Consider the following 15,005-nt stretch of genomic DNA (forward strand, 5'->3'; position numbering starts at 1 on the left):
TTCTCACAAATAAGAGATTTTATTGGAATCCAATCATGTATTGCATACACGATTTTTCAAAGAAGATTGTGTGAAATAGGTTTACGTTAAGATTATTCATAAGATAGTACTAATACTTAAAAACTTAGCCCTACCAAAACAAAACTTAGATCAAAATATGATAACGTTTTGTTTCGATCATCAAAAATCACACGGTCACTAGTATACTCAATATTACAATATCCATGTTTATCACTGAGGTAGGTTGCTGCACAACGTATAAGGAGAATCCGATCGACCAGCACTCTGAAACTATTGTGAAACTTGTGGTGATCGAGCACCAACACGTGGAGACGAAGAAGGTCTGACTGCTGCATAATCTGGTGTACCCTGCAGTAAATGTAAAGACAGATGTGACTCAGGTCGGGGTGGATTTGAATACATAACGCGCCAACAATGATATCGCCAACGGAAAATGTGACAGAATATACCTGTCGATTTTGGTTCATATGTTGAGTGAATTTATGTTGTGGATGGGGTTGGTGATATTTGTGCAGTTGTTCGTCCGGCTGCCTTGGTGGATCGTGATGCACATTGTGTCCTTGCGTATTCATAGACCCTTGCTGCTGTTGCTGCTGCTGGTGTTGCAGAAGCTGATACTGCTGGTACTGCTGCTGCCAAAGAAGCTGCTGTTGCTCCTGCGACAAGTGCTGTTGATACGCCAGTTGCTGAACTTGGTAAGTGGCGCCCTGAGGTTGTTGGTATTGGGTATCATGTGCCTGCTGAGGATTCAGATGAGGCTCGCAACCTTGCTGTATCTGTGACTGTTGCTGCTGTAGAGACGGCTGCACTTGATATGGCTGCTGGGTTAGATACTGTTGCTGCATCTGATAGTAGGGATGCTGCATTTGCAGCTGCTGCTGATACTGCTGTTGCAGTAATTGCTGCTGCTGGTAATGATACTGCAACATCATCTGGTTCATGGCCAAGCTCTGTTGTTCTTGCCATTGTTGCTGAGTCGTTGGAGCAGCCGGATTCATGTTTTGCTGAGCATAAGAAACCGGTTGCTGTCCTCCAGACATACTGATCGAAGTAGGAGATGTCAAGGTATCCATTTGCTGGTCCAGATCAGTTGCTCTATCCTCCGACTGGCTACGCTGTTGTCTAGCAGGAAACTTCTGAGCGTTGTGTTGATTTGTGACAGGCTCATCTTGTTCAGTTGCTTTATCATCCGCAACCGCCCCTACTTCCGACTGGCTGCGTCTTCCACTACCTTGATTTTTTACTAATTTATGGCGACCAATGAAGGGAGATTGTTGTAACTTAAGCTCCCGATCTTGAGCTTGGTTTTGCTCTTGGAACCATGACGATGCATGTTCGGGAGCTTGGACCACGTGATCTATTTCAGCTGAGTCACCGCGGGTGCTAGAAGGCTCCCCTGGATGATGCACTTCCCTTGGTGCATTATTCTGAAGGCTCACTGATCCATCTCGTTCAGATTCACCATGGACTTTGAGAGAGTCGACTGAATGAATGCTCTTCGGACTAGTCTCATACTCGTCACAAGTCATGGGGATCAACTCCCGAGATTCCTTTTCCTGAGACTTCAATGAATTATGGTCTGACGAAGCTGGAAACTTCGACTGGTTGAGCTCATGATCCAACTCTGGTTGAACATTGGGTAAACTAGATTGGCATGCTTCAATTGATTCAGTTGTGTCTATTGACTTCCCAACCTCATCTTCTTTAGACTGCATACCTAATTCAGCACTAACATCCATTGGCCCTGGTACGTCTCCTCTAGATTGGGACGAGAAATCCCGGCCTGAATCACACACAGTTAAAGCATTCCCCGTAGCATGGTCAGAAAATTCAGCAGCAACAACCATAGGCCCCAGTCTGTCTTCTCTAGACTGGCAGGAAACTGTAGCTGGTTCACTGTCTCGAGATTCATCAACATTAGACAAAACTTCTTTGGTCGACAGCAGTTGCAGTTTTTCCTTGGTGTTGCTGCTTTGGTCCACAAGAGGTACGGGAGATTCAGGTAACTGTTCTTCCCCATGAAGTTGGTTGCAACGGTTTGTGGATGGCCGGCTAAGCACATGGTGGTCATACTTCCCTTTTTTATCCCTGGTCGAACCTATTGGGTAACTGCCCGGTGCAGGGTGCTTAGACAGCGTCTTTAACCTTAGCGACTGGGGGAATAATTTGACGTGACGATTCCATGCCTCTTTTATATCATGCAAAGTCCCGCAAAGATTGACAAACTGAAACCCGTATACGAATATTAGGCATCAATGCAGCATCAGAAGAACAAGAATCGAATATTAGGCATCAATGCAGCATCAGAAGAACAATAATCAGGTCTAGCAGAGATATAGAAAATTCTGTTCGAGTATGCTAAAGTTTATAATTGACAGAGTCATGGATTCAGTAAATATGCTTCTCGGTATTAGTCAAACAATATCACCCAGCCATTTAAGTTCATATACAAGTTGCCTGCTTAACACAGATCATCGATAAAACTTGAGGAAAATACAAGAAAACATATCCATTTATAAACATCATACTCCGTAAAATGGCTGACTCAAATAATGCAAGAATGATCACATAGTGACAAAGTGTCAGCATAATGATACCGAGTGATGATGGAAAAACGACCTCTAAAAACAAGCATGACAGGTTCTCTCGATCTTTGGCATCCAAACCTTCATTTTCATCTAATCCGGGTGAAATTGCATCTGCTATGACTGAATTTATGATGTTGAGATGGCTTGCTCCTTCATGAATCATTGCAAATTTTACTAATTCCTGCAAATGAGAAATAACAATTTATTGTTGACCTTTAACCCTTGTTGGTTTTGTATATAAAACACAAAAACTATGCTATAGACAAGTAAATCTAGAGGAGAAAAGGGGATAACTCATACTTTGTAATGTAAATCTGGAAACATTGTTCACCTATTTTAGATCTGTGTAGAATGGAGATCACTTTTTCTATTTAATGACCAAAGGAAGAAAAGAACACCCACGATCGTATGCTAGTCTTCAATTACCTTATCCAATAAAAAATTAATAGAAACAATAATAGTACCTCTAAAAGGGATCTGCAATGAGGCACCTGTTGTATACCTTCAATTAATACATCTCTACAAGCAGCAGTGCTACCTGTTGTCTATCAGCCAGTTAGGTTTAGTTAGAAAAACTTATGGAATCAGGAACGAGCGACATAATATATCATGACAAGAGAAATTAAACGAAGACCATAGAAGAATACTCTAAAATAGTGTGCACAACATCTCTGGCACCCAAGAAGCCAAGACAAATGATAATTTTTTCACTGCACTATACGGTATGCACACCTATGGTAGATATGTTTTCCAAGTCAAAAAAGTGGGGGCTAACTGTGAACACTCTCAACTGATTGCTTTCTCACCATTCATTTCTTTTGCAACTTGCGACAGCACGAACACTATAGAACTAAGTTCTTCTGATACTGGAATTACTTAAGTCATGTTTCATACCAAGAATGTAAGGCGGGAAAAGTGCAAATACAGAGTGGGAAGAAGGCGTGGCTTCTGCTTCTCCCTTGGTTTTTTAAGTGCTTTCTCATATGTGGCAGAAGCTGCTGCAAAGTTCCCCTAAAAGTTCAAACCATGCCTTTAGCACTAAGTTCCTCAACCAAGTGCTGGAAATATGCAACATACCAGACGTCTTTCCAGGTTAGCTTGTGCAGCAATGCTTTCAATGAAATTGGAATCAGTTTTTGGATCACAAAGAGCTAATGCAGCACGAGCACCATGGGCGTCTCCTATGTGCTCCTTAAACCTTGCATCAAATAAATGAATTTCTGGTACAGTCTGCACCATATTAACAAATCAGAAATCAAATTCTCTAAAACAAAAACGTAAAAGTTCTTTCTTTAGAGATAAGACAAATTAGATGTTAAACTCAGATATTTCACATGTAGATAAAAAGAAGGTAAAGGAAAGAAATACTAATAATTTAGGAAAAGCCAAATTTGAATAAGGTTAAATGCAGAAAAGCCAGTTATACATAGCACTAAACATTGTACGCATATTTCCAAACCATACCAATTTCGGCTTATACTATCAAGAAGATTTTCGGATCTCTGATACCCCTTCTCGCACCAAGCCAGCAGAGGAACCATGCATAATAAGACAGTTTGACTGTATCCAGAAATTGACTAACTTAACCACAAATGAGGGAGAACTGAACCTTTAAAAATATTTGAGTGGCCCGGGCTAGGGCAGAAATAGCCAGCTCACGTCCTCCTTTTGATTCCAGGAACTCCACATATCGTATCCAGAATTCAGGGTAACGGGCACAAGGAATCAAGCATCTTTCATAGAGTTTCATGGTCTGAACATATATAGACATTTTAATACAATATGGTAAATCTATAGAGAAGCATGATAACTGTTAAAAACTTGCCCGGTCCAAATTGTCTTCCTTCTCAATGAAATCCAGGTATAGATGCCAATTAATTAATTGGTCATCATCGAGAGGAGTAACATCAAAAAAACGCCTTTGGATCCTTGACTCAAAACGTTTTACTTTACCATCCATGCGGCATGCTTCCAGATAGAATTCTTCACCAATATATCTATATCTATCCAGCGCTTTGGATTTGAGGGTTCTATTGGAAGAATCTAGCATATCCTTGATGACAAGAGCAATTTCATCCTTAGATAATTCCATTGCAGCACAAGGAACAGATATTTGATCTACTATGCTGTCATTTTTTTCATATCCAATCTCCTCTTCCAAATTCGCAACAAAATGCTTGAAGCTGGAGTACAGGGTGAAAAAATGTGAATGACAGAAATAAATAGGGTAAGTCATAGTTGTGATATTAGAGAAACTATTGAGGGCAGGGGGCACTGAAAAGCATACCCCTCATTTTAGATAAGTTGGAGAATGAGAATGACTTACTTGTCATAATACAACTGCAGCTTCTTTGTCGGAAACCTCAATGCCCAGATGTAACTTTGTGCAAGAAAGCTCCACCCCTCCTGACTGAATTCATATTTCATGTACTTGTCCCATAGGACATGGCAAAAGTAATCCTTTCCAACAAATGAGATGGCTCTTTCAAACAATCTGCCAAAATGAACTACATATTGAGTACTATTAGGATCCTACAATAGGATCCCCAGTATTTCAATCATTCGGCAGCACAAACCAGTATCAGAAAAGAGCTTCACTGACACAGGAAAGTTACTCATTTAAGGGAAAACTTGAATGTTTGGTAACATCAACTAGCTTGATTGACTTGGTATCTATGAGAGACAACATTAACTCCAGACAGTCCAAGAACATATACATAGTTTTCCAGCATTCGAATTCTTGCCATGAGACATCAATATATTTATATATGGGTTGGTTATTATAAGTCCCCTTCTTATCGTGAGTCCTTAGCCTCCTTGTTACTGACCTGTGAGTATAAAATTACTAATTCCATTGTAGTATAATTTATTGAACTCAAAACCACAAAAAAATCGCCACCTCCATGAGGATTCAAACACATGAAAATTTCATTTTTTTTAGTTCAGAAAATTATACGGCGGATACAACACTTTTATACGTCCAATCCAAAAATAAAAAGGAGACCCATGGACTCATGATAAGAAGGGGAATAATTTGATCCCTCTCCTATATACTACTCCCTCCATCCCATAATAGATGGCACACTTGAGGAATGGCCGAATGGCACGAGATTTTAGGAGATGTTGTTTTGTGTGTTAGGTGGAGAGAGAAAATAATATATTTATATTAATGTGAGAAGAAGCTTTTTTCAAAAAGGAAAATGCAACATCTTTTGTGGGACAAACTAAAAAGGAAAGTGTGACATCTATTATGGGGCGGAGGGAGTATAAGTTACAAAGATTGATGTCATTAATCCAAATTTTGGTATTATATACATTTTCATAGAATTCCCTACGGTAAAGGTCCACAGATAGAAGTAGCACTAATTCATTGAAGTTTATCCCTAATGCCAACACACACAAAATCTTACTTAAGGAATAATATCTGGGTTCTAACAATAACCTACTCATGTATATCAGTTTTCTCATAAAAAATTGCAGCCTGCAGCTCATCAAAGTTCATTGGCCAATAAATTTCCCAAATAAAAACAATAGACAATTTAGCTCCAAAAAGAAAAACATTCAAGCATATATTATTATCTAAGGAAGTGCCTATAAATGGACAGATTCATTGATAGTACCGCCGAATATCCCCAGGGGATTCAAAACAAGCTGCAGCAAATGTGAAATAATCAGACCAGAAACCGACTGAATACATTGCCACTTCCACTGCTCGCTCATAAATATCAACAGCTTCTTGAGAGTTGCAAAACTTTGCCTTCTGATAAGCATATTTCTCCAAATGCCAATGACACAATGGGAATCTTGACAAAAAGGATTCATATGCAAGGGAAATAGTATTTATATCCTCCTGCAGTTCAAACTCATTTGTTAACTGGGGCAGGACATAGTATTGATAATATGTTCCCTGCAATTCAGAAATAGGTAAATTCTAGTGCATTCACCAACCGAATCATGTTTATGCATATCCTAACCGAATCATCAACACAAACATGTCCTTGTGTATATTATGATATCAAACTTTTGTAAAACACTTAAGTTACTGATTCTCAATAACATATTACATAACTTTCAGTGGGTGTTATCTAACATCTCGCACGAACTGCTTATTAAGGACCTAAACAGAATGGCCGTCAGTGAGAAAGGAGAACAAACAAGGATGATAAGAGTACATATATTTGAAGTATATCCAAGATTAATTGTTTAAGCACCAAGCACTTGAGGATTCTACTAATTGGATATAAGAGTTTAGTGATACTGTTTAAAATTTGAAAATAAATGCAGAGGCAAGCACATTTAACGAAAATCATCACAACAAAAAACTTATTAACAGCAGGCACATATATATACTTACCGGAGATGCAGTTTCAAGCTCCGAAATCAACGATCGCCAGGCATTGTAGTCTTGCGGGCAGCCAGAAATTACATTGCTAACTTTCTCAGAAAGACTGATGGCTACAAAAGCACATGATGATTGATTAACCACTAAATACACAGCTGATAATATATGCATCTATTATGTAAAATGGATACAAGTTTATGTAAAATGCAATCACTAACAAATATATCCAATAAGTTTACTTTATTAAACCTATTTAGCATTAACCAAATCAATAAGCATAAGAGCATCTAAATGTCAATCCGTTTTGCTAAACCCTGAACCAATCAAACAAGCAGAAAATTAATAAATTAATAAATAAATAAACAAATACTACATCATGTTGAATTAGAGCAATGAATTAGCTTAAATTTTTATCCTCCAAACCAATATTTTCACAGGCATGAATTGAATAATTCAAGTAGATAACAGTTTAAAGTAATTGAAGTGGAATATTTACTCAAATTTGCAGCGGCGGAGGTCGGCGCAGCCATTGAAAGAGCTCACTCCTGCTGCTAGGGTTTTGATACTAGTAGAAGTAGTAGCCTTCCATGTGTTTATGCATTCGCCATGACTTGTTCTCCTTTTCTCAGTGAACAAGTAATCGAAGCTTGCTCAACATAGGAAATTTCAGGATTCGATTCATCGTTGAGTATTCCTTTTTTTTTTTCTTTCTCATTAGTAATTCAATTAAATTAAAAAAAAAAGATACTGACATCTAATATCATGAACTTTCAAAAAATTTGATTTTTTTCCAAGAACTTTGAAATTGACAAATAATATCACAAATTTTACCCTTAATTTGTTATTTCTCACAAATAAAATTTTGTTTTGCTATATTAATAGATTGAAGCACAAATTTGGAGGATGTGCTTAAAAAAAACTATTCTCAAAGATTGAAAATCTTGAAACTCTCGAAGTTATTGTCGAGAAATTACGAAAAAACATGATATTATTTGTCGGAATTTTTTCATTGGTGGGAAATAACAAACTCGGGGTAAAGTTCGTGATATTATTTGTTAATTTCAAAGTTCGTGGGAAAAATCCAACTTTTTTTAAGTTCCATGATATTAGGTGTCAATATCCCTTAAAAAATTACTTAGTAATTAAAAATTACAAAATTACATAATTAAAATTTCATTTATTAAGTAGGGGACCAAAGTGCACCAAGTGTGTTCAATTAAATAAAGTTGGACTGGGTTGGGTTGGGTTGGGTTCTTATTTATCTTGTATGAACTCATAAAGTTTCGAGTATTGTCGAAAGTATTAGGATCGTCGACTGTATAATGAGTAGTTTGGTATTGTTCGCTTTTGCCAAGCTCGTCCGCGTGGATTTATTTTTGGATCACTCTCAAAAGGCTTCAAAGTAATCAAACCGAGATCATATCGTGAACGTAGTCGACTCATTGAGACATTACGGGTCCGACCCGAACTTGAGTTATCCTAGCTCCACTCGAACATGAGTCATCTAGGGCTCGACTCCTTGGTCACACAAGGCTCAAACCAAATTATCTCGGGTTGTGGAACCCACTCCGATACTACTTTTTTAGAATCGTCGATTGTACGTTAGTTTGAGATATGGCTTCACTAGATCAAGTTTGATGATCATATTATGAGGAATGGCTTCACTAGATCAAAGTATGATGAATGCGTTTATATCAAGAAGAAATGAGGTCTTGTGGTAGTTTACTTACTCTTATATGTTGATGATATGCTAGTTGCTGGTTTTTGCAAGAAAGTGATTCAGGAAATAAAAGATGATCTAAGGTTTGCATTTGACATGAAGGATCTGGGAAATGCCAAGAGAATTTTGGGCATGAATATAGTCAGGAACCGATCCAAGAAGGAGATATGGTTGAATCAGTCAGACTATATATCAAGGCCGGTAAAAAGGTTCAAAGTGCAAGACTCAAGGCCAACAGTAACCCCTCTGGCTCAGCACTTCAGGTTGTCTGTTGAGCGGATGCCAAAAACTGAGCAAGAGAAGCTTGAAATGCAAAAAATCCCTTATGCTAATATTGTGGGCAGTGTAATGTACGCAATGATAAGCTCAAGGCTAGATGATGCTCAAGCTATCAGTGTCACTAGCAGATTCATGAGTGATCATGGTAAAGAACACTGGCTAGCTCTGAAATGGATTCTGAAATACTTAAATGGAGCTGGGAATATTGGAATTCTGTTCAGAGGGAGTGAGGTGGTAAAGGGAGATGCATTGGTGGGATATTGTTAGGGCTGGCAATTTTTGACACGACACGATAACACGACACGAACCGGCACGAAAATAATGGGTTTGGGTCAGAGCTTATTGGGTTCGTGTCCTTATCGGGTCGACCCGTTAAGGACACGAAAATTTCGTGTCGTGTTCGTGTCGTGTTCGTGTCGGGTTCGTGTTATCCGTTAACAATACGTGTTCGTGTTGTGTCCATGTCGTGTTCGTGTTATCCGTTAAGAAATAATATTTTAATATTATTAATTCTTATTATTTTCATTTTTAATAGGTTTAACCGTTATCAGGTCGTGTTGTTATCGAGTCGTTATCGTGTCATCTCATGTACGTGTTGTTATCGTGTCGTGTTGACCCGAATTGGTTCGTGTCGTGTTCGTGTCTGAGGGTTTCGTGTCGTGTTCGTGTTCGTGTTTGAGGTTTTCTTAACGGGTCGTGTTCGTGTTTGTTGTTATCGTGTTCGTGTCGTTATCGTGTCGACACGATAACGACCCGACACGCACGATTTGCCACCCCTAGATATTGTGACAGTGACTGTGCAGGGAACATTGATAATAGGAAGTCCCAATCAGGCTACATCTTCACCTTATATGGAGGTGCAGTGAGCTGGAAATCAAGCTTGCAGAGTGTGGTTGCCTTGTCTACGACGGAGGCAGAATATATGGCTTTGATAGCAGCTGTGAAAGAATCATTTTGGCTCAAGGGGATAGCAGTAGATTTTGGTGTGGTCCAAGATGCAATGGCTATTGGCTGTGACAATAACAGCGCAATAAGCTTAGCCAAGAACCATGTTTTTCATGAAAGAAGCAAGCACATAGACGTGCGCTTGCATTTCATTAGAGAGGAAATAGAAAGAGAAAGGGTGAAAGTGTTCAAAGTAGACACTTTGGAGAATTCGGCCGATATGCTTACCAAGACATTGCCAAAGGAAAAGTTTGAGCTATGTTTGAAGTTGGTTGGAATGTGTAAGAAAGATTGACTACTCAGCAAATAATATTCAAGCTGGAGGATTGTAATTGATGCATACTGATTGCTGAGAAATGTTGAAGAAACGAAGTGAAACAAGCTTACTGCTCCAAAGCTTCATGAGCCGTAGGATCGGGCGAGCCATATCTGAGATTAAATCTCAGTCGTCGATTCAACTAGCCGTTGGATTGTAACAGAGTTTGAATAGTTTGTTTAGCTTTATGCAGTTATGTTTGTTGAGCTCTTTCTTTCGGGTTTTATATAATATGTGAAAGGATTAGAGTCAGTTGTGATTAATAGCTCGTTTTGATAGTTTCTCAAGAAAGCAATACAATTCTTTTCGCCTCAAAACGTGTTCATCTTTTCGATTATGTTTCTCGACTAATTCCAATATTAATATTTAATAATATTTTCAGTTCGTTTATTTTTTTACCAAATTCAAACTTCATGTTTATTTTAGGTGCTACAAACAAAATCATCCAAAAGTTGCATTCAAAATTGGTGTATATTTTAACAATATTATAAGTTCTGTCCTATAAACTACGCGGAATCGATGGTAAGATGACTAAGAAATCTCGGTTGCTATATAGGATTAATTTTGCCAGAAAATTTAATCGTGGTAAATGTAGTAGTACAAGTTTAAAGTTGGTGTACTTTTTGAACATATTTAAATTTTGATAAAAACTTGAACTAACCAAAAGATGGTGTACTTTTTTGGCTACTAACCCATTATATATGGATGCAATTGTTTAATTCATATGCATGCCTAGGTATAGTTTGTGTTAATTGCCGTAAATAAAATTTTCCCTACAAATTTATTAGCTTGCCTCATGGATTGTGTTAATTAATACTCCTACTCATGATTAATTCTTAATCTAAATCAATGTTTTTTCCCAGAGAATAAATTAGTCGAGAATCTATATTCTGAAATAGAATATATATATATATATATATATATATAGGGAGATGATCAAAATAAGTATGTGTTTAAATCCAGAAATGCAGACCAAATCTCAGCCCTAGGATTAGATGATCTAATGGTCAATAATTAACCAAAACACGGAAGGTCATAATTAAGCAATTGTAGGTCATATTATAATATTTGGATTTAATGTCATACTAAGATCGTTTTAGGTCATGCTTTGTTAGCATGACCTACAAATTACCTAATTATGACCTAAAAGTGCCCTAATTATGATATTGTTCTGCGTTTCTGTATTTAAATCCGGTTTTGCATAGATCAAAACCCTATATATATATATATATATATATATATATATATATATATATATATAGCCTTATTCTCCTATTCATCGCTTAGATCTTTTATTCTTTTAAATATGAAACGTTAGATCTGATTCATCAACGGTCCGAATGGATGCTTGTTAATTAAACCCGCGTTGCATTATAAGGCTGATTTTGTGCATTATAAGGGCAATTTAGTAAAGAAACGAAAATTGGAACCGCCAGAATATGGAAAGTCTGAAATTTAAGCAATCTGATGAATTCAACCCTTCCATCGACTAATTCTCTCTCATTCAACACTCTCTAACTTCATCTCCACTCTTCCGCCTTTCCCTCTCCCCATCTTCCATTAATCAGCAAACCCTAGCCGCCCCTTTTTTCACACAGTAGCCGTTTTATCAGTCGGAAGTCGACGAAAAATTTGATATCACTCTCCTAGATCCCGTCACCCACCCTCCACCAGTGCAAATATCGAACCCAAACCGCCAACACCGTGCTGTCGTATTCACCAAGTCGACAAGGTATGTGTGAAAAAGGCCGACTAGAAGCCGAATTCATGAATTTTTAGACACGAAAAGTAAAGATTTGAACATCGACTAGTTTGCGACTTTCGACATTCATAAATTAGTAGTTGTTTTGGTCAGGGTTTTCTCTGTCTCCGAAGCGCAGACATTGTTTTGGGTTTAAAATGATGGATTCGGATATCTTATTTCTTTTTGTTATGACAGATTCACAATGACTAAACGAGGTCGTTCGTCGCGCTCTCAACCTACACAAGCTGCAGGTATAACTGCGTGTCTAATTGCGTCAGTTGATTGAGTGTATAAAATGAGTGTATAATTGCTTCAGTTGTTCGACATCAGTTAGGCTTGCAGTGTGCATTCATCTTCATTTCTGGTTAATGGCTGGAAGGGTAATTGCATGACTGTTTTGTGCGCATTAGATAATCTAAAATTTACATTATTGATGTATTGGGATGCATTATTTGTTTAATATTTTGCATTATGTACCCGGTACTTTTGCTGTTGTGGGAATTTGTGGTTATTGGAAGATACGTATGTGCATTATTTGGTTTAGGCAATGCATTATGTTCCTGTTAATTGTCATTATCTTCAGTATATTATGCATTATTAGAGGTATTGTGTATATGGGTTAATCAACACAGTGAAGATTACATATGTGCAGTATTTGGTTTAGGCAGTGCATTATGTAGTATGTAATTGTCATTATTCGGAGTATATTATGCATTATGAGGGGTATTTTGTATTTGGGTTAATCAACTCAGTGAAGATTACATATGTGCAGTATTTGGTTTAGGCAGGCATTATGTAGTATGTAATTGTCATTATTTGGAGTATATTATGCATTATGAGAGGTATTTTGTATTTGGGTTAATCAACTCAGTGAAGATTACATATGTGCGTTATTTGGTTTAGGCAGTGCATTATGTAGCAGCTAATTATCATTATTTGGAGTATATTATGCATTATAAGAGGTATTTTGTATATGAGTTAATCAACTCAGTGAATATTACATATGTGCATTAGTAGCAGGTAATTGTCATTATTTGGAGTATATTAGGCATTATGAGAGGTATTGTTTATATTGGTTAATCAACCCAGTGACGATTCAAAGTGCGCATTATCTTAATGAATAAATGCATGATGTCATTAGTATTATGTATTATAAAGCTCATATCATGTTTTATTCTGTTTTTATTAATAAATTTATGATGTTTTATGTGGTGACAATGCCATGGAGGAACAACGTCGTAATAATGGAGACAGGGGTGTACGTCATGCGCCATATGGAGACGTAACGGGGAGAAGGAGAAGGATTGAGAGTGCGGGCTGAGCGGAAAAGGGACAAAAAGCTTAGAGATGTTTAGAATCAAGTTTGCAAAGACGCTCCTTACTTGTGCGCACAACACCAGAGGTGGCACAAACCAGTCTAAAGCCACGAGGTATTGGAGAGAGAGACCGGCCAAGTTCAACTTCGAGCAGTGGGTCATGAATTATGGGCTGGAGTGAGTGAGAGTTTCGGCTTGGGTGATGGAGGTTGATGGGTTAATTGATAGCTGGAGTGATTATTTAAACTGTACATTTTTTAGTAGACACATGATGGAAAGTGAACGCAGCCACCTTGTGGCGTGGTATTTTTAACAACTTGTTATGTGCGTTTTGCTATAAGAAACTGATTTTGGGACTATGCATTATGAATCAAGTATTTGCCATTATTCTGCAATATAGTATGTGCATTATTTGTTTGAGGCTGTGCATTAGGTATGAAGCAGTTGTCATTATTTGCAATATAGTATGCATTATGATAATTATTGTGTATATTGGTGAATTGCTGCTTTTGTCATTATCAGGAGTGTGCGCATTAGTTGATTGAGGTTGTGTATTAAGTATCAAATAGTTGTCATTATTTCCAATGTATTAGGCATTATTAGAATTATTGTGTGTATCGGTGAGTTGTTGTTTTTGTCATTATGAGCCGTGTGGTTATAGTTTTTTAAGTTCTTTTTTACATTCGAAATTAACTCAGTTAATTATCAATGTGCGCATCAATCAATTAAAAATTTACACTATTTATGTTCTGGGATGCATTGTTTGTCAAGTATTTTGCATTATTATGTACATACTACACCCTAGCCCATAGGCTTGCTAAACCCTTAGGGAAAACAAGAAACACGCGCCAAATATCGAAACATGGCACAACTTAAATTAAATGGGTCAGGATAAATGTTCATTACATATCACAAATAATGCATTACAGAAACTAAACTACACATTATACTATACAATATGTACATTATGTATATCAGTTAAAAAAAATACCAACGCGTTATGCATGTGCAACTCCGGATGAATTACTGCAGCTCGTGTATTTGGACAACGTTTTTTAGACTTAGAACATACTACACCCTAGCCCCTAGGCTTGCTAAACCCTTAGGGAAAATAAGAAACGTGTTCCAAACATCGAAACACGGCACAACTTAAATTAAACGGGTCAGTATAAATGTTCATTACATATCACATATAATGCATTACATAAACTTTACTACGCATTATACTATACAATATGTACATTATGTACATCAGTTACAAAAAATACCTACGCGCTGTGCATGTGCAACCCCAGACCAATTAATGCAGCTCGTGTATATGGACAACGTTTTTTAGCCTTAGAATATACTACACCCAAGCCCCTAGGCTTGCTAAACCCTTAGGGAAAACAAGAAACGTGCGCCAAACATCGAAACACGGCACAACTTAAATTAAACGGGTCAGGATAAATGTTCATTACATACCACAAATAAAGCATTACAGAAACTAAACTACCCATTATACTGTATAATATGTACATTATGTATATCAGTTAAAAAAATATACCTACGCGCCATGCATGTGCAACCCCAGACCAATTACTGCAGCTCGTGTATTTGGATAACGTTTTTTAGCCTTAAAACATACTACACCCTAGCCCCTAGGCTTGGTAAACCCTTAGGGAAAACAATAAACCCTTAGGGAAAACAAGAAACGTGCGCCAAACATCGAAACACGGCACAACTTAAATTGAA

The 15,005-nt window shown here is 37.5% G+C and overlaps 1 protein-coding gene across 2 annotated transcripts; it reads right to left on the reverse strand.

Moving 5' to 3' along the window:
* LOC121784736 lies at window positions 1-7,632 on the reverse strand. 2 transcript variants are annotated; one of them, XM_042182955.1, is made up of 12 exons: window positions 7,448-7,632; window positions 6,964-7,064; window positions 6,230-6,459; window positions 4,936-5,103; window positions 4,435-4,792; window positions 4,219-4,362; window positions 3,687-3,839; window positions 3,504-3,620; window positions 3,074-3,154; window positions 2,641-2,790; window positions 471-2,246; window positions 1-369 (listed from the first exon to the last, which is right to left on the reverse strand). In XM_042182955.1, the coding sequence occupies exons 1-12, from the start codon at window positions 7,479-7,481 to the stop codon at window positions 292-294; spliced, it is 3,390 nt and encodes a 1,129-aa protein (XP_042038889.1). In that variant the 5' UTR covers window positions 7,482-7,632; the 3' UTR covers window positions 1-291. The 2 variants fall into 2 exon arrangements, with proteins under 2 accessions (XP_042038889.1, XP_042038888.1); XM_042182954.1 differs by having other exon boundaries at window positions 6,230-6,516.
* Window positions 7,633-15,005: the final 7,373 nt, after the last annotated feature.

Source organism: Salvia splendens, chromosome 21, assembly GCF_004379255.2.
Source record: "Salvia splendens isolate huo1 chromosome 21, SspV2, whole genome shotgun sequence".
Classification (NCBI taxonomy): domain Eukaryota; kingdom Viridiplantae; phylum Streptophyta; class Magnoliopsida; order Lamiales; family Lamiaceae; genus Salvia; species Salvia splendens.